We start from the raw sequence: 23,009 nt of genomic DNA, 5'->3' as shown, positions 1-23,009 counted from the left end.
ATCTAATCCTTTTTCTGTGATAGAAGTGTACAAGACTCTGATGTCATTACAGAATAATAAAGTCCCAGGAGAAGATGGTTTTCCTCTGGAGTTTTATAAAGAATTTAAGCAATTGTTAACTCCTGTATGATTGGAAGTATTAGATTAAATGAGAGAATTACATGATCTGCCAGAATCTTTTAAAACAGCATTAATAAGTTATTCCTAAAAAGGGAATGATTCTTTACAACCTTCCTCTTATAGACCTATATCATTATTAAATATAGATTATAAAATTGTATCTACATTATTAGCTAATACATTAACTATTCACCAAAATTAATAAATATGGATCAAATTGGTTTCATTAAAAATAGATTTGTAGATAATATAGTTAAATTTAAGAGTTTATTAATGAAGAAAGATCCATTATAATTGAAGTTTGACCTTCACTGAGCCACTTTCAGCCTCCTCTTCATCTTTCATGTCCTCGTCTTCATCTGTGTCTTCTTGATCTCCCTTGTCTTCCTGATCACTACCTGACAAAAGAACATGTTTCTGACAGCATCTCTATACCAGAGTGCAGTTCCTTAGTTCTGACCGCACCACTAGTTGTGACACTGCTGAGTCTCCATTCAGGACCATATTCTTCCATTGAAACATGCGTGGGTATAAGCCTTCGCACATGCACAGTACCTTCTGGTATTGTTCAGGGGAGATCTGTACAGCTCCACTATTACTGGCTTCAAATAAGCCATCATTGCACATGTCGCTCGGGGAGGCTTCAGAACCTGAGGTCAAGGTTCCAACATCAAGGTAGGCTACATCTTCATTTGTTTTGGATCTTAACTCACTGTTTCCTTGTACTTTGCTGTTTTCCTTCCTCTATCAGCCATGCCCAACATGATACAGGTGGGTTCCGAGGGCTTTTAAGAAACTTTAATTTAAAAAAATTACTCAGGCTTTAAAGTTTATTCCCCCGGGAGAGTCTGAAGTCCACCCCTTCCCTCATGCCATTATGCACTGCCCCCTCATGCAGGAAAAACTTGAGAGGGAAATCAGGAGGGCTAAAAGAAGATGAGGTTGCTTTGATAGACAATGTGAAATATATTACTAAGGGCTTACACAGGTATATTAAGAGCAAAAGGATAGTAAGGGATACAATTGGTCCTTGAATATCAGAGTGGTTGGCTATGTATCGAACCAGAAAAGATAGGGGAGTACTTAAATGGGTGATTTGCATTTGTGTTTACTCAGGAAACTGGCAGTCTTGGGAAGTGAGGCAAACAAGCAGTGAGGTCATGGAACCTATACAGATTAAAGGGGGAGGTGCTTGCTGTCTTAAAGTAAAGTGGATAAATCCCCAGGGCCTGACCAGGTACTCCCTCAGAACAGGAAGGAGGCTAGTGTAGAAATTGCATGGGCCCTGGCAGATGTATTTAAAATGCTCTTTACCACAGGTGAGGTGCTGGAGGATTTGAGGGTAGCTCACATTGTTACTTTTAAAAAAAAATAACGCTCCAATTATAACCCAGGAAATTATAGGCTAGTGGAAAGACATCAATACTAGGTAAGTTACAGTAGAAGTCTCAAAATCTGGACTGCTTGGGGATTGGGTTGGTCTGTATTTTCCAGTTTCTCGGAAGTACTTCTAAAATTCAAATTTATGCAAGAATAAAAAAGATATAAACAGATAAATTTTAATAATTTATTCATTTGCAAATACAGCACATTTCATTTATCAAAGCGTGCAGTTTTAAAGCAAAATAAATGAGCACTTTACAAAAATGTAAACATAAAATGTTTTCACTACAAAAAAGAGCATGTGATGCCTGAAAATGTTTAAAAATGATCATTGTGAAAGAAAAATACAGTATACTGTACAAAGGAATTTCTTTGTGATAAGATTACCTGTATTAGTTGTGGTCACTTGTTGCCGCTGTGCATCTTTGGTGCTTGTGTGTTTGTGCACATGCATGCACTCAAAAGCCTACTCATTTTTTAAAAAGTTTGAGTTTTCAAAAAAGCCTGGATTCTCAAGTGATCTGGATTTTTGGACTTCTACTCCAATGGACATTATTTGACCCACTGAAATTTTCCAGCTTTGGGTTTTCACTTCAACCATGGAGTCTGCAGACTTGTTTTTAACATTTGTGCACAGTAGGTCATGTTTAACATTGTTTTCATGGAGATTTTCAGCAAAGTTGATAAAGGAAAGGCTGTGGATTGTTGACTCTGTTCCTTCATTCAACAAGATCACAGTTGATCTGACTGTGGACTAAGTGCTACATGTTCTTTTCCTCATGACCTTTAGTTCCTCTACTAGGAAATAGCAACCGCCTCACTGTCATCACAGATAAAGCCAAGAAGGCTTTTCTCAGTGTTCAAAATAGAATTAATATTTCCACTGCTTATCTTTGGGCTTACAAGAAAAAAGGTAATCAGAGACTAAAAAATACTCCACAAACAGGAAAACTTCTATCAGGATCCCACTAATTGTGAAGATTAGCTATATGCAGCTCAGGGCTCTCTCCAACTGCTGAGAACATCTCTGTGATAATTGGATTCAAATAAACAAACACTGCATAAATGTAATTTAGGGAAAAACACTACCAACACCAGGTAAAGATCTACCTGTTCAAATGTTTTTAAACATACTAATTATATCTGCATCTGCAATTGTACCTTTTCTGCCTGCCCACCCACCCCTTTTATATATAGCTCCTTGCCAACCACTCCTCAAATTTTTGAAGTGTAAACATTGTTTTAAACTGAGAAAATATGACAATTGATGTCCAGAGCAAAGTTCCACAAATATAATCAAGGTCAGGATGAATGGTACTTAAAAGGTCATCTGAACAGACATAAGTTATGTAGGAAATTTAAGTCCTCTAATTATTGTTTCAAAGAATCAAAAGGGATTTTTCTTGCAGATGATTGGTAAGTACAGTCCTAGGAAGGTGGGAGACAGGTGAGGAAGTACATAGAGGAATGGATTAGCTTTGCCCCTGTCAAATGTGAAAAATACATGCTGCTATAATTTTTTAAAAAAAGGATTGCAGATTATTTGTTAAAAGTGAGTGCAACTTCCAGTGCTTACAAAATTCAAATTAAATAGAAAATTTAAAAAACCCCACTGCATATCTTGAAATGGGGGAGGGAGGAGGAAATAACACTATTTGGTACTTGTCTTTCTCAAAATAGCTGTCACTAACTTTGTTTCATATTTTCTTACAAGATGAGAGGTCATAAAGTCTATGCTAGCTATCAGAGCAACCTCATCAATCCCACAACTCTTTCCTTGTAAGCCATTCTCTCACCTGCCCATCAACTCCACTCAGATTTTCACAAACCAATGATCTAGCATGGCCTTGGTTCTTGGGAAGAAACCAAGACAAACCCATGCAGTTACAAGGAGATATCAAGCTTCACAGTGACAGTTACAGAGGATCAAACCCAGATTGGTGGAGCAGTGAGAACGCTGTATTATGGCGTCTCCTCAACATCAAATTGCCGTTTAATCCTAACAATGCAATAGATTGCTTCAAATAGTTGGTTGCTTCAGGTAATTGCTTCTTTTGGCAGAAACACCAATCCTATAATTTTAGATCCAAGGCTGCTGCCTAGGTTTTCACTAGTGAGTTCTAAACTATGGGACCCAGATGAAGAATAAAGCTGAAATGCATAGAAATTACTTGCCTCAGGTTCTGAGTGGATCTCTGGTATTATCTACCCTCCAGGTTGTTGGAAGCTAGATCATTAGATTATATTTAAGGTGGAGAAAGATAAACAGTTGAAATATTGAGGAATTGAAGATCATGGGAACTGATACAGGAGGAGTTGAGGTCATCATTGATCAGTTCTGATATTGAATAATGTGACAAACTGGAGGGGCCGAGAAGCCTTCTCCTGCTCCTATTGTGTGCTTGTGATTGACATTTTAATTTCAAAATGACAAAAGATTCTGATTTATGTCATGAGTTATCAAAACAAAACAGGTACATTTGCAATTAGTATTAACAAAACTAGCCTGCCTTCCCTGACCCTCAGTAAAAAGCAAAGGGTTGCAGCCAAGTCTGTTTCTGCAATCCTCCCACCCCAAAAATCATCTTTACCTCACTTCCACCTCATAAATCTGGAGCATATGGTCATACAGTAAGGAAATAGGTCATTGAACACCAAATCTAAACTAATATTCTTCTCATTTTCCAATCAACTTGCCTGCAATTTACAGTGGTCCATCTTTGGGATTTGTCAGGAAAATGAAGCACCCAGGGGAAATCATGCGGTCACAGATAGAACATGGAAACTCTGCACAGCAGCCACCCAGATCTCAGATCACTGGAGCAGCTGAGCTACCAGCTCGATTTTATTACTTGTGGGCTCAAACCAGTATGTTGCCAACTCAATTCATCAAGTCTAAAGAAAGGAGTGTATTCTTCTTTGTTATTAGTATGCCCGACAGCTCACAAGCGATGTCAGTGCCACTGCAAATTCATGTGGCCATCCAAAACATATTTAAAGTCTGGTATCTTGCAGCAGTCCCATTGGTCAATGTTACCTCCCCGATCATGATTTAGAATGAATGCCAAACAGCCTCTTCATTGTGTTTGTTATTTTCTCTTTGGAGATTGCAAATCCAATTTGAGAAAATGCTAAATTAAAATGATCTTTGAACAGCAGGTGGCATTGCTGCTCTTCCACAGTGCATCGTCAGTATGAATTCCTTGAAAAACACTAAATTTCACTTGGAAAAACAAAGTTCAGGCTTTAAATGTAAAGATTCTTCAAATTCTGACCTTTTTCACTGCTTAAATAAGTCTGTAATTCTTTCTGCTTTTCATTGTATGGAGGGTCTCAGCAGGTTGGGAAAAATCAATATTTTAGGTCAGGACTGACAAAAAGGGAGATAGCAAGCATGGAAAGAATGGGGTGAGCTAAGGAGGGGAAAAGACATAATAGGATCAGGACAAATGAAGATGGGAGAGGTGGTATGGGCAGTGGAATTAAAGTGACTGGCCATTAGGAGATCCCAGACTGGGTAAAGGTGCTCATTGAAGTGATGCCCCAATCTGTGCCCAGCCTCTCTCATGTAGAGCCCACCCCAGTAATACTGGATGCAGTAAATAACCCTTGCAGATTCACAAGTGAAATGTTGGCTCTCTTTGAGGGACTGTTTGCGGCCTTAAATGGTGGGGACCAGGGAATCTCAAAGGTAGCAATTCTTATGGAAGGTGGTCTGGGGAGATGTGGTGGTGAGATAACATAGGACGTAGAAGTTGATGGGGTGATTGAGGCAAGATCAGATGTGCGCGAAATGTAGATGTGGACAAGATGCATTGATAGCAGTAGAAGTAAACAATATTTACTGAAGGAGTTAATCTGATGTCTTGGAATGGAAAGCATCATGGCAGAAACCGAGGAACTGAAAGAAAGGAATTGTATCCTTATAAGAGTCTGAATGGGGAGAGGCCAAAGTTGGTAGGTTTTCAAACAATGTCAGCAGATATTGTCTCCTGAGATGAAGAGGGATACACTAACTGAATTTGAGGGCAGGGTGGTGTGAGTAGACAGCAAGGTTGTTAACATTGACAAGCTTAGAGTGCATCTTCCTTAGCTCTCTGCATCTTGCTCCTAACTTTTTCCATGTCTTCTTCCTCCCACCTGTATTCACCTATCACCTGCTGAACTGTGCTTCCGCACCCCTCATTGCTCCCCCCACCCATTTTTTTTATTTGGGCACCTAACCCCGTTACTCGCTACTGCTGAATTTTAAAAAGAAATTTAGGCATTCAGCCCACGGGCTTGTTCGTGCTGCCCAATTTACACACAATCTATTGAATTCCATGGATACTGTTTGACCCACTAAGCTCCTCTAGCACATTGTGAGTTTCTCCAGAGTATAGAAGTGTTAAAAATACAGACAGAAATGTTTAATTTGGACAAGTGAGGTATTGCACTTTGGAAGGTTAGGTGTAAGGCAGGGATGGCCAATTTTTAATTCAGACATACACCACGGTAACAGGCTATTTCAGCCCACAAGTCCGTGGCGCACAATTAACCTACACCCCGGTACGTGCTCGTGGGCTGAAATGGCATGTTATCATGCTGCATGTCTAAATCAAAAATTAAGAGGTTGGCCACCCTGGTGTAAGGGAAACACAGATAGTTAATGGTAGGGCTCTTAAAAACATTGTTACGCAGAGGGCTCTGGAGTCCAGGTACATAAGTCATTGAAAGTGGCCACATAAATGGACAGTATGGTAAAGAGGCATAGGAGCCTAAAAGTAGGGAAGTCATGTTGAAGCTATATAAAATTTTGATTAGGCCTCACTTAGAATACTGTGTCCAATTCCTATTCAAGGAAAGATATGAATGCTTTGGAAAAGGTACAGAAGAGGTTTACCAGGATGTTAGTTGATTTAGAGGGCGTGGATTTATAGTGAAAGATTGGACAAACTTGTTTAGTTTTCTCTGAAGCAGAGGAAAGACCAGAAAGAAATCATGAGACAGACTGATTAGGTGGGCAGTTTGAATGTATTCCTCAGGGTACAACTGTTACACACAAGAACACATTTAAGGTTAAACAAGATGTGTGGGGAAAATATTTTACACAGTGATAGATGCTTGGAACAGATGGCCAAGAATATTGTCAATAGTAGCAGTTAAGAGACTTCCACATAGACATGAATATGAATGGGATGAAGGGATAGCTCTCAATTGCAAGCAGAGATCAAGTTTAATTTGGACATGTTAAGCACACAATGGGCCAAAGAGTCTGTTCTTTCACTGGACTGTTCAGTATTTATAGGAACATTCACTATTTCCCCAAGCTAGTTCAAAGATGTAGTGCGTATTACAACCACAACTAGTATTTAATGTTTAAATCCAAACTGGAGTATGCTGATTTTCAGACATTAAAACCAAGGCCCAACTACCAAATTTGAAAAATTTTGACAAAGGGATTTCCCATCATCTTACCACCATTTCTCAGGACATTAAAAGAGTGACAATTTTTGATACAATGTGTGTGCAAGATAACTTGTGTTTGCCAATGCATCAATTAATCTTGAAGAAAAGTAATGCTATGAAGTAAAACCAGTACACAGGCTGAATACGATCATTACGGCAGAAATGGTCCAATTGGCCGATGCGGATTCCCAGCAAAGGATTCAATCTCTGTACCCCAAGTTATGCTGACGTTACTTTCTTCATATTATCTTGCCCCTCTTAAATGCAGTGGATAAGCTCCAATGAAATGAAATTAATCAAATGCAACTATTTCTTACTCAAGAAATGTGAATAAGTTAGTTTAACATCCTGAGCACAGCAGCTAATTCTAAATAAGGAGTTGGTGGTGACGGCCCGAGAAGTAAGCTTTGCTATTTATATTGATTTAAAGGATATTTATCTTTTACATCTTTAAAGCCAATACTTGTGTACACTGAAAATTTGACGTTCTGTAGATGTATGCTTGTGTTTTAGCATTTTGGAGGTGCAATAGATGCAATTTGATTTTTCAGAAGGCAAAACTGAAATAAGTGTTTGAAAACCAATTAACATATAACCTTTTTGTCCACATTAATGAGAAGGTGAAATTATTATTATCAAGCTCCTGTGTATTTCCATTTGGCAATATTGGCCTATTGATGAACTATTGATTTGACTAAATGAAACAAAAGAGCTGAAACTTACAGCTTGCTTTTGATTTCCTGCCTCCTTACTGAGAAGAGGTTTAACTTGCTTCTGAGTTCTTATGATCCACAGTGACTGGTAATCCCTGCAAAAATTAAGTTTATTGCACTATTGATATTCTAATTTTCACTAAAAAAGGTGGTTTAGAAACCCAAGTTAAACATAGTGTATATTTTGGCATATAAGTCAACCCTCATTTTTCAGCCTAATTTTAAGGGTGTATGGTACAAGTCGACTCTCATTTTTCAGGATGTCCAGGCCTCCAAGGAACAACCCAAAATTTTTTTAAACCACCCAACCCCCGCCAATCGCAAGGAACAAAGCTGTAAATTAAGTTTAAAAAAAACCTCGGCCCACCAGACAGCAGCAGACAACAGCCCATGGAGCTGGAGCAATGACATCATGCTCCCGGCAGAGGCAGGAATGGTGACAGCAACCTCAGGGTCCCAGGTAGGAGCAGTTCTGAAGGAGCCCAGTGGTGGGGAGGTGTCAGGTATGCTTCCAGTATCAATTTATACACCAAATTGACTTCATCGGGTTTTTCGGTAAATTTAATGTACGAAAGTATATCTGGGTACAAGTCGACCCCTCATTTTTGAGGAATTTTTTTTATGGCTTCACAACTTGACTTGTATGCCAAATTATATGATAGTTAAGCAGGGTATGGCAGTCTTCATTTTAAAAAAATCCTAACAGCACAACTGAGGGCAGCATGGTTGGCATAGTGGTTAGTGCAATACTTTTACAGCGTCAGTGATTGGGACTGGGGTTTGAATCCTGCACTGTCTGTCAGGAGTTTGTACGTTCTCCCAGTGTCTGTTTCCTCTCACCGTTCGAAACATACCGACAAGGGGGGGGGGTGTAGGTTAATTGGGTGTAAGTTGGGCTGCATGGATTGTGGGCTGAAATGGCCTGTTACTGTGCTATATGTCTAAATGTAAAAAAAAACACTATTGTAAGGTTTGAAATCAAATTATTTTTCTATTGGTTAGAAAAGATGACAGAAAACCTGCAACTTTCTATGATATATATGATCAGACTTTTATATTGTCTTTTTACATGGAAAGAAAATAAAAATGAAGCCAATCAATAAAGAACAGACTCATCACATGGACCTCGCATAATGGTTTTTGTACTTTATCTTAGGATGGAGACTTGAACAGGTTGAGAAGGAGAGAGGAACAAAATGAAGCAGGGGTACAGCTGTCCCCAATGATCATTAGAATATTACTTGTAGAAGTTTGAGTCCATCAAAAGGGTTCTAATTTAAAACACCCACATTTGGAAAAGCAATTAAAGTATTTTGATGGTAAGTATTTTCTAACATATTATTTCCCTCAAAAAATGTTGCAAATGAAGAGCTAATTTTGTATTTACATTACTTCTACAAAGAAATGCTATTTTGGTGACAAGAAGTTTGGAACCAAAGAAAATTCTTTGAGGTTGCTTGCAAGTTATACATTTCTGTAACAACTGTTCATTATCAGCAATGATTAAACCATCATTAAACAAAACTCGCAAGTTGCATTGCAAGATGTGAAGACAAGAGAGATAACCAAAGTTCAGAAAAAAATGAACAACATCGAGAGAAATGTTACTTGGGGAGGATTCTACGTGATATTTTTCCTCAGCACAAATGAACTGCTAGATTTCGCCAAGACACTTTATTTTCTGCCTTGAAAATTTAAAAACAGAATCAAAACATGACCAACGTAAAGCATATATCCAAGCCTGATTCAAAGGGTATTTCCCAAGCAGAATCGGAAATAAATTGGATCAGTGGATTAGCATCTTCACATGCAGGAAATGAACAAGAACAAAGACATCTTGAGATGCTAGGATTGTGTCCGTGCACACAAATTCTTAAGTAAGCATGTTTAATTTTGGGTATTTAATTTGGTTTAAACTGAAATGCAATGAATCAAATGACAAGTATTAGAGGTTTTACTCAATTTTTTTGCCTTCAATTTAAAGTTTCAGTGGTGAATTTTGTCTGCGTAGGTATTCAGAAAAGGAGGTACCAAGAAATCCTATTCTCTACAGAAAAGATGAGGTCCTCAACCATATCCAAAATCATTCATTCTTCAGGTAGCATGATTTTGTTGTACATTAGAGTTCCAAGGCTGGAAATCGAGCTCCCTCTGGATTCAGAATGTCAGATAAGAAGTGAATAGCTCCAGCCATCCCTGTAAAAATAATAAGATCAACTGGTTCATCTATACTCTATTTTTTAAGAAAAGGCATTACAATAAAAAAATGTTCTGACATGTACACAAACACCCCCATTACAGACACAAATGTTCTCCATGTTAAAATTTAATTTTGTCTGGTTGGTATCAAAATCCATAGAAACCAGCAACTCTTAATTAGAGAACAGAAAATCAGGGATAGAAGCTCCATTTTGATATTGTTGGAGTCCAATTAACTATCTGATCCACTCAAGAGTAGCTAATTTAGCTTTAATCCATTCAATTAAAAAATCCACAAATATCAATCTGATTTCACTCCAATGGCATTTATTGGTATAAAAATCATATAAATGTTAGTTAAGATTTTGGTTGATCCAAGCACAAATGTTCAAGGAAATAATTAATTGCTTGAAGATTTTATTGACAAAATAATTCCTAAGCAGTCTATTACTAATTTTAAAAAAATGATGTACAATATCCCTAAAGTCTTGAAACTTAATAAAGACTTTTTTTTCTTCTGGAAACTGTCTGTCACTCAAAGGAAGTCAACAAGATTAAAAACTGAGCTAAGTTTTCCCAAGCGATTTCTTCTGCTCAATCTGGCAAAGTTTCAGGTCTGGATGGCTTTACAATGGAATTTCTTAAATCATTTTCTAATTTCCTTGCCCCTCAACTATGTAAAGTATTTTAAAATTTGGTTTTTCCTGGGAAATTACCGGCAACTCTTTATAAAGTATGAATTTCATTGATTCCTAAAAGAGATAAAGATCAGACAGAATATACTTTTCATAGGACATTTTCTTTGCTGAATATAAATTTTAAGGTTTTATCTTTGTCCAGTAGGTTAGAAAATACCCTTCCCTCTGTTATATCTAAAGATCAGAGAGGATTTTTTTTCAAGGTCGTTATTTACATTTAAAAATCTGTAGATTATTAAATATTATTTATTCCCCTTTGGACATAATTCCAGAATGTGTAGTTTCTCTAGATGCTGAAAAGGCTTTTGACAGGGTGGGGTGGAAGTATTTATTTGAAACATTAAGGAGATTTAATTTTCATATGGGCTTGAAATCATGGATTAAATTGATTTATAGTACCCGTGGAGCTATGGTGCTTACTAATAACAAATCTTCCTTTTTGGGCTGTTTAGGGGCTACTTAGCCCCTTACTATTTGATCTAGCTTCAGAACCTTTGGCACTCATGAGGTTCAAGGGATTGTCAGTACAGAGTATGTCATAAGGTTTCTTTGTGTGCAGATGATCTATTAGTTTATATTTCAGATTCCAAAAGATCTAACCCAACTATGTTATATGTTTTCTCAATTCAGTTCTTCTCTGGATATAAATTAAATCTTGATAAAAAATTAACTTGTTTTTCAGATTAATATGCAGGTCTCAATCTACACAAGTTCCATGAAAGAGTGTCAGATATAATTTCACACACTTAGGGGTTAAAATGACTAAACCATTTAAAGATTTATATAACTGCAATTTTTCTCCTCTATTTGAATATGCGAGATCGCCTTTTTCTAGATGGTTTCCTTTATCATTATCTTTAATAGGTCATATTAATCCAGTTAAAATGATAAAATTACCCAATTTTTTATATCCATTTCAAGTGATTCCAGTTTTCATTTAAAAGTTTTTTTGATATTGATTCAAAAGTTTCTTCCTTTATTTTTTTTTTAAGAACAAAAACTCTAGAATTAGTAAATTTTTTTTACAAAAATTGAAAAAATATGGCAGTATGGCCCTACCTAATTTTAGATTTTATTATTGGACTGTTACTATTCGTTATATAACATTTTGGATGTTTTATACTGACAAATTGGATCATCCATCATGGAGAGACATACAATTGAAATCTATATATTCAATGGCTTCTTTATTGGACATCTTCCATTTGGTTTTTTCCAAGAGCAATATTCAAACAAGTGTTTGAACTGGTGCTATCTCTCAATTTTTTTTCGACCATCAATAATTGATCAATCGTTCTCTATATGGAAAATAAAAAGGTATTATTTCTTTTGCATATTTATTTAAGCAAGGTTTTTTTAATGTCTTTTGAACAGCTGTCATCTCTCAACTTTCTCTCTCTACCCCATTCCCTCTCCACCCCCTCTATCACTCTCTCTCATTTTATTTCACCCTTTCTCCTTTTATTCTCTATTGCTCCGATTCTTTCTTTCTTTCACTCCCCCTCACACCCTCTCATTCTCCTCCCCACCTTGTCTATCTTTCATTCTCTCTTTCTATTTCTCCTTTTTATTCCCTTTTTCTCTCCCTTTCTCACTTTCTTCCATTCAAACTCTACCATCCCCCTTTCTATTGCTCCCTCTTTTTCTTTCAAACTCTCCCCACACTCCCTCTCTTGTGCAAACCCCCCACATACCCCTCCTCAGACTCACCTCCTCCCTGCTCTCCTCCTCCTCCCCACCCCTGCCTTCTGTCATTCTATTTCTCCCTTTCCATCTCACTTTCTATTGCTCATTTTCTTTCAAACTGTACCATTTTCTCCCTCTAGAACTCACACACTCAACTCCCTTCTATCATTCTTTCTCCCTTTTTATTCCCTCTCTTCCTTTAAACTCTGCACCCTCTCACACATGACCCCTCCTTCCCCAACCCCCTCCCTCACCCACACACACCACCATCCTCCCCTTCCCCCAACATCTCCCTTTCTATCTCTCCCCCACCCTGTCACACGCACACATGCTCCTGTGCGCCCTCACACACGTGCTTTACAGGATAAGTTAATAAAATCGATGTTTAAAATAGGGGATAAGATAAGGTAGTTTAGTTCACTTTTTACAGGCAAACATCACATTTCAAAAACAGATACAAGAACAGAAAATGAAACAAAGAGAGGAAGATTGAAGCTCCAGCTATCAGTGCAAGGTTGCAGAATGAAAAGACTGCTAAAGACCTCATTTCAAGAAGGATTTTGAGTTCCAAGTTCAGCCTATTCAAAATCTGTCGTGGCTGGTTGTTGCTTCTCCTGATGTAGGGGAAAAGAAGAACTCTGTGGTAATCTGCAAAAAGGCACATTTCTTCAGAAAGAAACTTCGGTTGCTGATTGATGGAAATCAGTTTTTGCGTCCAACAAAACAACAAATCTCTCTCTGCACCCTTAAGTTGGTAACAACTTAAGTTAAGGCACCAGAGCCTGTTGACTGTAATGACTGTGATTCTGTGCACAGTACTGAGAACTGCCTGATTCAAGTACATTTGGAAAAGTGACTGGACAGTGAAAAAGAATCATCTGCACACTCACACATACTGTGAATTAGGAGGGGGTTAAGTTACTTGATAGTCTTAAGTTAAATGTGTTTCTATTATTCTGTATTAAGAAAATAAAACCAATTTTGTTTAAGTAGCCTTTGTCTTGATGAATTTCTGTTGCTGTTAATTTTACAGTCCTTGGGGCTTGTAACACTCTTTCAATCATTCCTTCTATTCATCATTCCTCCACCTTCCCATCCAATCTTTGATATATACATATATTATCCACAGACATGATATTGTATTTTCAATTTCATTCCCTTTTGTTCATTGTTCTGTATTGCAAGAACCAATAAAACAAAATTGAAAGAAGGAAAAAATTGAATAAAAGTAAAACCAATGTTAATGGAAACTGCTGGAAATACTCAGGTAGGGCAGTATATGTGAAACATTTTTGAGTCATCTACACTGAAAAAGGAACTTTGTCCTGCAACATTCCATGTTCCAAGAAATCTTGTCCTTTTCCCCAACCTCAGCAGAGTAGTAGATTTAGCTGTTACCGATAAGGATCATAATTTGTTAATACCCAGATTGGAGAAAAAGGTAATTGACCGGAATTATGCTGCTCGACATGGTGTGGAATTCCAACATTTATTTCATATTATCAGCAGATTCTGAATAGCAAGCAAAATCAATATGGGATAGATTCTAAAAATTTAGTGGCTTAATCGAGAAAAAAAACGGAGGGTTATGGGCATTGTGCAGGGAGGTGGGACTAGAGAGGGGTGTTTGGTTCGGTGCGGACTAGCCCGTTTCTGTGCTGTAAATTGTTATGTTATGATTCAACTTGCAAGTTAACCTTTTGTACTTCTGTTTATTTTTAATAGCAACGTAACAGGCCATTTCAGCCCGAGTCCGTGCCACCCAATTAACTAACACCCCCCAGTACATTTTGAAGGTTGGGAGGAACCCAGAGAAAACACAGAATGTATAAACTTCTGCATTCTCTCCCCATTTAGAAAATAGTCTTTATCCCTCCCATCAATGTGCATGACCATACATTTCACTACACTGTATTCCATTTGTCATTTGCTAATTTCCCCTCCAACTGTCTAAGTTCCACTGTAGACCCTCTGGTACTTCAACGTTACCCACCCTCGCGCCTATTTTTGCATCATCAGCAAACAAGGCCATCAATTCTGTCACCTAAATCAGCCATTCTCAACAGGGGCCATCTCTTTCTTGTTTGTATAGACTGATCTTAGTTGGTGTAATGGAGGATTTCTTAAAATGTCTAGTTTTCTTTTCACCTCACCCAATAAATATTTTTAATTTTAAAAAAAATGTATATTTTAGGAGAAAAATGCAAAAGAAGCCTACATTTGACGGCCCATAAACTTTGAGCGGAGTCTTAATGGGACCATAGCCAAAAGAAAGTTGAGAATAGCTGATCTAAATCTCTCTCTCTCGTGCAACACAAAACCCCAGATTTACAGCACTTCTGAAGCAAAAGTGCTAATGAATGAAAGAGAGGGTGTCCAAGAGATTCGGTCATCTTTGCCGATGATTTGGATTGGAGTCTTAGTGATTTGGGAGGGGGGAGGCTTCTTTTTTTTGCTTCACTTTCTCAGACTGCAAGCAGTGTCAGGGAATTTCTGCTGATGGCAATCTTTGTCAGACAAATTACATGACACAGGAAAAAGAATCTCAATGTTGTATCTTGATGCCATGCAAGTACTCGGACAACAAATATAAACCCTCAACAGATCCTTATGATTTCACTCTGGCTGTGTGGACATTCAAATGATATATTATTCAATTTGTTCTTTTTCATTGGTAAAATTGCAGTGCAAAGTACACAATCTACCCTTCCTTCCCATTTCAAGTCTGCTAATTTCCCAAGCACTTCTTTTAAAAAAAAAACAATTACTCACTTTTTCCAAAATAAAGTCTCTAAAATAATGACACAAAATTCAACAACATAACCATTAAAAATCTGTGATGAACAAAAAAAGGGCCATGATCTTAATCTTTTAAATGGAAGTAGTTTCTTGGAAACAATTTCCATACGCCATCTTGTGCGTTGAATTTGCCAATGGAAACTGGAGCTGTGCACTAGGAAGAAATTTCCATTTCCACTCTAATCAGAAATTTCAAATATCAGTCATGTCAAAACATGCAACTTCGAAGGGGAAAATCTTTTATTGCTTGCTTTACTTCCATTGGATTAAAAGCCAATTATTAGAGTTGTGAAATTTGCGTCTTTAAATGTTTTGCACCATATGCAAATTTAAAAACCATGAGAAAATAATGCTGATATTACCTTGGTGATTTAATTTGTCTCATTTATTATCAGTCAATTTAGCTGCATCAGTATTGATAGCTCATTTATGACGTTTTTACTATTTTGGCATATAACTTTCTCCAAATGACATGACACATATATGACATTACATACAAGAAATATTCAGCATGTGCCTTTTCTTAATTTATTTTTGTCGTCTTAAACCCTTCATTGAAATGGAGTCCAGACTAATTAAACCCAGTATTTTTTTAATGGAAATTTAGTGGAAACCCTTAAATTCATTGTTAAATTTAATTTGGAAGAAAATACTGTACAAAAAATGTCCAAGCCTTCAGGATTCTAGTCCTAGTGTAACATTGCTTTAACGATACAAATAAAAAATATTGCAGATACATGAAATAATAGAAAGTTAGCTCCAATATTTGAGGTAAAAGACAAAAGCAACACATTTTAAAAAAAATTTCCAAATTAATTCTTTTTGTTTCAGGATAGGGACATTTTTGACTTGTCATCATCTCTCTTGTTTGTATAGACTGATCTTAGTTGGTGTAATGGAGGATTAAAACCATGTGCCCAGATGCTTTTTGCTTATGTGGAACTGACGACACTGGGTCCACATTCAGGTCACCTTACTTTCAGAACTAGCAGATGTAATTAAACTCAGCCATGGGGATTTATCTGAAGATACACTTTGAAATGGAATTCCACTGTGAGGCCCAGGGAAAGCAGTTGTCAAATGTGACACTCTGAAATTGACGAATTGGTCACAACCTGTCTTGCTCGAGAAGTTTTAATAAGTCTTTGTATCTACGAGATAAACCAGGAAATCATAGCATCCTGGTTTCATAATAATTAATCTTCTAAATTGTAGAATATAATGTTCAATTTTGATTTTGACTGACAAATATTAGAAGGAGTAGGCGCATGATTAATTGTTTTTGGGGTATATAAGCCTGTGGTCCTGCTGCTGAAGTTTAGACTCTCCGAGGGGTGGGAACACCCCTTGTCAAGAAGGAAGAATAGCCAGAGTCCGAGCAACGTCCCGGTCGGGGGAGGTGGAGAAGCTGCTACCGGCACCCTGACAACCTACTACAAGTGTGCAGTCGTTGCCTCGCTTCGGCAGTTGGGACCAGTCCAAGGGTTGATAAGTATAGTTGGGAAGGGCTTGCATATTGTAGTGTGAAATCAGCTTTTGAATTAGTAATAAACATTTGTATAAACTGAACTGCTCTCGGTGTGTGTGTCTATTTTCTTTCGGTAGCTCAAACACTGTGACCAATCTAAAATGAACAAAATGAGAGGTATAAGTTTACCCAAGACAGTTGGTCAGATCATACAATACCCACCATTCACAACTTTCCCAATGCATTACACAGAAAATGAAGTTTAGCTGCCCATTTTAAAGGTACATATTTTTACCCTATTGTAGACAATCCTTTCGTTCCCACCCATTTCCCTTCCCTACCACCTCTGTTACCTAGACCAATGGGGCTTTTCTTTCAGTTCTGATGATCTTCCAACTGAAATATTAACTGCTTCTCTTTCAACAGCTGCTGCCTGATCTGCTGAGTTTTCCAGCATTTACTGTTTTTATTTTAGGTTCCCAGCATCAGTAATATTTGTCTTTATTATTTTTAAAAATCATTCAGCGGTAACATTAACCCCATTTTTCTCTCGGAAAGAATACCGAGTTTTTCCAGCGTTTTGTGATCAATCATGAAGCACTGTTTTATTTCAAAACATTAGTCAAGGACCCATATACTGATCCATTTTTTTTTTTACCTTCAAACAAAGAATACGGTCGGTCAGGGATGCGACATCCATGAGTTCCATAATCCAAGCACCATTCTGCAAACTATAAATGAAAACATTTCTAAACAGTTTTTCCAAGTCTCAAATATATTTGTCACATTATTGCAGTAAGAAAGTTTATAATGGACATTTCGGGCCTGAGCCATTCTTCATGATTAAAATGCAGAGAGGCCCGAATTTAAAAAAAGGCTGGGAGAGGATTAGCAGAGGCCAACATGCAAAAGGCAATAAGTGGACATGGAGGTGGGGGGAGGAGTGAAGGAGAGAGCGTAATGGAAACCGGAGAAATTGATGATTTTGCCATCCGGACAGAAGGTGTCCTCAACTAGACCTTTTCACACCCTGTCCCCTGCAAGGATTCCATCCCTTTCTTACAATTCCTCCCCCCCCCCCCCCCCCCCCCCAGTCACATTCGTTTCCAGGAACAGGTTTTGCATGCAAGATCATCCTAGTTGTCCTTCAAAGCTCATTGCTTCCTCTAGATTAGCATCAACTCAGCCCTCACTCAGATATCCTCTTTCACCAGCACACATGTCCTGCCCACCTCCACTCCCACGCACAACAAAGACAAGATACCCCTTGTCCTAACACACTTGCCTCTTTATCCAACCTATCAGCCTTTGCCATTTTTAACATCTACTGCTTGATCCCACAACCAGACAATTTCCCTTCTCCACCTTCCACAGGCACCACGCCCTTCATGACTCCTGCATCCATTCATCACTCTCCACCGTTCAGCTCCCCAAACTGTCCTTCCATGCGAAGCAACACTTCACAATATAATCTGCTGGGGCTATCTACTGCATATGGTGCCCCAGTTGTGGTCTCCTCGGCATTGGAGATTGGATGCAGACTTGGAGATCATATCATTGAATACCTTCACTCTGTCCGCCACAATAGCAGAGATCGCCCAGTGGCAACCCATTTTGATTCCCTGCCCTGTTCAAATGCCAACAACTCTGACCATCGTCTCATACGCTGCCAGACTGAGAGCACCACAAATTGGAGGAACAACACTACATATTCCTTCTGGGAACTCTCTAACCAGATTCCATTAACATCAACGTCTGGCCATCCATTTGCCCCTCTTCTCTCTATTTCCCTATCTCCATGTCTTTCTTCCTCTAGCTCTCTCTCTTCCCACCCCCCCTTCCCTCTGCCTCCTTTCCTCTATCTCTGCATTCACAGAGCAACACCCCTCCTCCAATTAATTCTCTCCTTTCCTCCTTGCTAAATCCAATGATTGTCTTTTGCTTGATGGCCTGTGCTCCTTCACCCCCATTCTTTTCACTCCTGTGCCTGCCTGCTTTTTGCTCACACCTTGTTGAAGTGCTCAGGCCCAAAATGTTGGTTTTATAGTAAAAGTCCTAAAATCTGGACTGCTCAGGGATTGGATTGGTTTGGATTCTCATGCACTACTTTTAGAATTCAAAGAGAATAAACAGATAAATCTGGACAGTGAATTAACAAAAACATTTTTAATATAAAATACAAAGTACAACAAACATTATTTTCTTACATTTCTGCATGATTGCTTGTTATCACTGTGTCTCTGTGGTGCTATGCATGCACAAACCGAGAGTTTGAGAAGTCTGGATTCTCAGGTGCTCCATATTACTGGCATCAGGACTTGTACTGTCTACCTTTACCTCCTATGGTCACTGCAAGACCTGCTGAGCTCCTTCAGCATTATGCTTTTAAAGCAAAATTCATTATTGCAAACCCTTGTTATTGCCTTTTATGTCCCCCAATAAATCCTAAATTTTACCCAAAGAAGTGCTGGAATGCAGTCAAGGACATGGTCCCTTATGCTTGTTCTTTCAAGAAGAATTACTTTATTTTCCTTGAGCTGCTTCAACCAACTTCTAGCGACCACTCCCATCATATGCCACTTCTGGTTTCTGCCAAAAGTTGTGGATTGCATGCTGGGAAATGCAGTTCTTATTTACACACATAATAACTAATATTCCCTTTAATTTTTAGGGGTCAGTAGGCGCAAAAATCTTACTTTGTGCAAATATTTTCTTTCCTGTGACAAAAGGATGTGCCCACTGAATGCTTGTGCAAATGTAGTCTTGAAATTGTTTCAAGATAATTTTGGCACAGCCCATTTCTCATAGCTAATAAAATTATATTGGCATGTTTTAATATAATACAAGTAGGATTGCATTCTACAAAGCAATGTATATATAACATGATTTTAGGTAACTAGCACATTCATTTCCTTTGTGCGCTGGTTGCGCAATGTGCACGCACACACCTTGGAGGAAACAGTGATAACAAACACAATACCATGTCTACAGAACAAAAGTTTCTACATTCCATGGTCAGTCTCTCTACCAGTTGCATCTGATGACTTCTGGCTTCATGAAGTCGTTCAAATTTATTCAAGGCATCCGCAAGATTCAGCGGAAGTTCAGAAATGCGCAAAAAGGTTTTTTCCTGCTCTTCCTTTTCTTGTTTATCTGCAAGTTTATGAACAGTCACCAGTTGGTGTTGATTTTTCTGCTGCAGTTCCTCAACATTACGGTAGGTCACCAGATGCTGAGAAATTGCATCAGCAGAACCAACTTCATCTTTACATAAAAGATGATTTCCTAACACATCTTCCATTTCCATCAAAAGCACCCCATGAAAGATCTGCTGTGAGAGATCTGACACTTGGATTTTGCATCTCTGATTCTCCTCGTTGAGTAATGAAACATGCTTATTCGCCTCATCAGTGCATTTTAGTAAACAGCAAATTTCCTTCGTGGCATCTTCTAATTTAGCGAGAGATTCCCACAGATTTTGACACACATTCATATTCTTCACACTGGTGCTTCCGAAATGGAGCTTTCATCTCCACTTTTTTCAATTTGATCTAAATATTTATTCACTCTTATTTTCCTGTTTTGCCAATAGCAATTGATCTTGGGCTTCAACCTACTTTGTCCATTATACAACTGAGAGCTTCATTCCAGGCTTCACAATCTTCACCACAGCTGCCACAGTGGGGTAACATAGCTGCCTATTCATCTTCTAATAGTGTGGCAGTTCCTTTAAGTTTTGTAGTTGAAGTTCCCTTATCATGAAGAGACTATCCAAGATGTTTTTTGTAAAAGTTCAGATGATTGTATCTATATATTCTTATCCTCTAATGCAGCCATTCTTTATTTCTTTTAGATGCAGCTGAAGTTGCTCATTTGAGTCAAGCTGAGTCTCTTAATGTCTCAAATATTCTTCTATGCTACCATGCCACTTTTCAGCCTTTGTCAGAGCTGCAATTCACTGGGCAAGTTCAGCTTCTACTTCTGGTAACATTTCTGCTCACTTCATTGTTTGCTGCAGTTTCTGTTCAGAAGTTCCAGATGTTCCTGTATCTGTCTACTTTCGTCTTCTAGCTGGTGTAAGTAAGCATCCTTATTTGCCAACTTCCTTTCCAGTTTTTCATTCATGTCATGTAATGAGGTGGATTCTCTCTGTACATTAAGGTATCGCTTCTCCAATGTAGTTGTCCTTTCTTTAATGAATTTTGTGTGCTTATCTTCAGTCTGTGAAACCACTACGAAAACTTTTCATGCACTCAGTCATAATATTGGCTGTATTCTCCTTTCTACAATCAGCAGCTGTGACTTTAGATGCTGCCCTCTGTGTTTGAATGTCACCATACAGCCACCTTTTATTGGAATGTTTTTTCCAATGTAGCCTGTCACTTTCAATTTCACTTCCCATTTACAGTGAGTGTCTTGTAACCATCCATAGAAGTCCAAGAAGCCAATTGTCGATGAATATTTCTATTCAGATTCATCAGTGGTCTCTCTATACCCACAATTTGATACAGACCAACCTACCTTGCTAATATTTAAAAAAGTTATCAACAAATTTAAAATAAGATGAGCCAAAAACCTTTACAATTAATAGGTCTTAAATCTATACAATATCTTACCAAGCACATGATCGAGATAGGTCAAGTGTCAGGGGATCTTAAAAAGGTAGAGATGTTCTATTCCATGTCAAAAAAATTTAGAATTTCTACATTTAACAATCCATTAGTATTTAAGTCCTAATTAGCAACATTTATCAGCAAAATCCAGGCTATTGATAAGCAACAATTTCATTACTATTTCCACCAAATTCATATCTATCCTTGGGTGTTGTCTCAGTTTAAACTAATTCTTCACAACGTCATTCTCTTCAACCTCAAGTTATACAGTTGAAGACCACCTCAAACATCACCCATCTTAGCTCATTTTTTTGACAAAAAAAATATCCTCAACTTTTAGCTCCAGTCCCAACTATTCCAATACCTGCCCAGATTTCCAATCTCCATATTTTGCAACTCAGTTCATTAATACACTTTCTCATATATGCCAATTAAGTATTGGCATACAATGATCCAATGATGCCAAGCTCATATTCAAGACTGTTCATGACATTATTATTCTCAATCTTTCACCATGATTCCCCACAACTCACCTTATCAGAACCATCTGTTCAACTCGCTTCAAATTTCTTGCACATCAATTTCACCTTGTATCATTCCAGTTTTTTCCACTCATTCTCCTTTCAAAAGGCTTTAAGGTCAAAACTCTGCAGATTTATCTCCATTTTATATTTTTGCCTTTCTACCTCCCTCACCACAGTATAATATTAGCAGATTATACCACACAAGGGTTTTGGAAAGTTGTGCAAGTTAGAGTAACCTAAATATATAGCTTTTTTCACATTCATAATTTAAATAGATAACCCAAAAACAATAATAATGTTCACTAAGTGTTCACACTATCAATACATTAGTTCAATCTATGGAAAACAGCAAGTTGAAGTGAGCAAGTATAAAGAATGAAATAGCCAAAATTATGCAAGCATCATTTAACTTGAAATTTAATCTAGACATTTATTATTCCATCATTTTTCAACTCACTTTGCAAGCTCTGTAGAGATATTTTTTGTCCTGAGTTAATTTGTACAGACAGAGGAAAGAATATCCATTTCCTGCAGTTCCATGGCAGATTCCATAGCCCTTCCGCAGCAGCCCTCGTTGCCAGATAACATCACTGCACTCAGTTGCATCTCTCAGGTACTTCTCCTCTTTGAAAGTCTATATATATATAAAACAAGTTGTATTTATTTTTAATTTGAATTTACTGAAGGTCATGGGTACTGTCATAACATAACTAGAACTCTTAATGAAATCTTCCTTTTGATGACTTGTATTCATTATATTAATCTTTATTTGCATACACTAACTATAATTAGATCAAAGTATTTGTCACAAGAATTGAAAACTGTTGTTTATGACATCTCACAAGAAAATCAAATTTCTGCATGGATTTACCAAAAGAAGAATAGAAAAGGAATTTTATGTGCCTTGTTCCATGTGCATCAACTGACTAAAGAAATCTGTAAAAATGAGAGGGAAAATGTAAATACTGAAACTGTGCAGTGTCATAACAACATTTCTGCTTGAGGCATTTCATCCAACAACTGAAGACAAACCAAGGTCATTCTACTATTGCATTTTATAGCAGTTACAGAGCTTTAAAAAGATTGAAGTTTGTTTTAGAAGATAAGAGTCCCTATTTACTTTCTAATTCCTTCAGATTTTACTTTTAATTGAAAGTGAAAATTTTGAAAGAAAGTGGAGTTTAAGAACAAAAGCATGTTCCAGTGAGATAATTTTTCCATAAAAAACTTAAAAAATACTAACCTTGTAAGATTGTATCAACATGTGCATAACACCAGGAGCACCATGACACCAATGAACCAGTCTGTCAGTTTCATTGCTTAATGATGAAGGATAATTTCCAGACCTGAACTTTTTA

The 23,009-nt window shown here is 37.6% G+C and overlaps 1 protein-coding gene across 3 annotated transcripts in view; it reads right to left on the bottom strand.

The window, feature by feature from the left end:
• Positions 1 to 1,673: 1,673 nt before the first annotated feature.
• Positions 1,674 to 23,009, bottom strand: part of lancl2 (LanC lantibiotic synthetase component C-like 2 (bacterial)) — a 47,229-nt gene continuing 25,893 nt past the window's right edge. For 2 of the 3 annotated variants that reach the window (XM_069912703.1, XM_069912709.1), the window contains 4 exons: positions 22,895 to 23,009; positions 22,109 to 22,285; positions 17,173 to 17,245; positions 1,674 to 9,860 (listed from right to left, as the gene is read on the bottom strand). The exon at positions 22,895 to 23,009 is cut by the window's right edge and continues 68 nt beyond it. In XM_069912703.1, the coding sequence (XP_069768804.1) occupies positions 9,784 to 9,860; positions 17,173 to 17,245; positions 22,109 to 22,285; positions 22,895 to 23,009 (442 nt within the window). In that variant the 3' untranslated portion in view covers positions 1,674 to 9,783. Of the gene's footprint in view, positions 9,861 to 11,652; positions 11,860 to 17,172; positions 17,246 to 22,108; positions 22,286 to 22,894 lie in introns of those variants that run through there. The other variant, XM_069912707.1, reaches the window with a different exon arrangement.

The sequence above is a fragment of the Narcine bancroftii genome, chromosome 1, assembly GCF_036971445.1.
Source record: "Narcine bancroftii isolate sNarBan1 chromosome 1, sNarBan1.hap1, whole genome shotgun sequence".
In the NCBI taxonomy this organism is placed as follows: Eukaryota; Metazoa; Chordata; class Chondrichthyes; order Torpediniformes; family Narcinidae; genus Narcine; species Narcine bancroftii.
The sequence above is the reverse complement of the archived record's forward strand: the minus strand, read 5'-3'. Positions and strand labels throughout refer to the sequence as shown.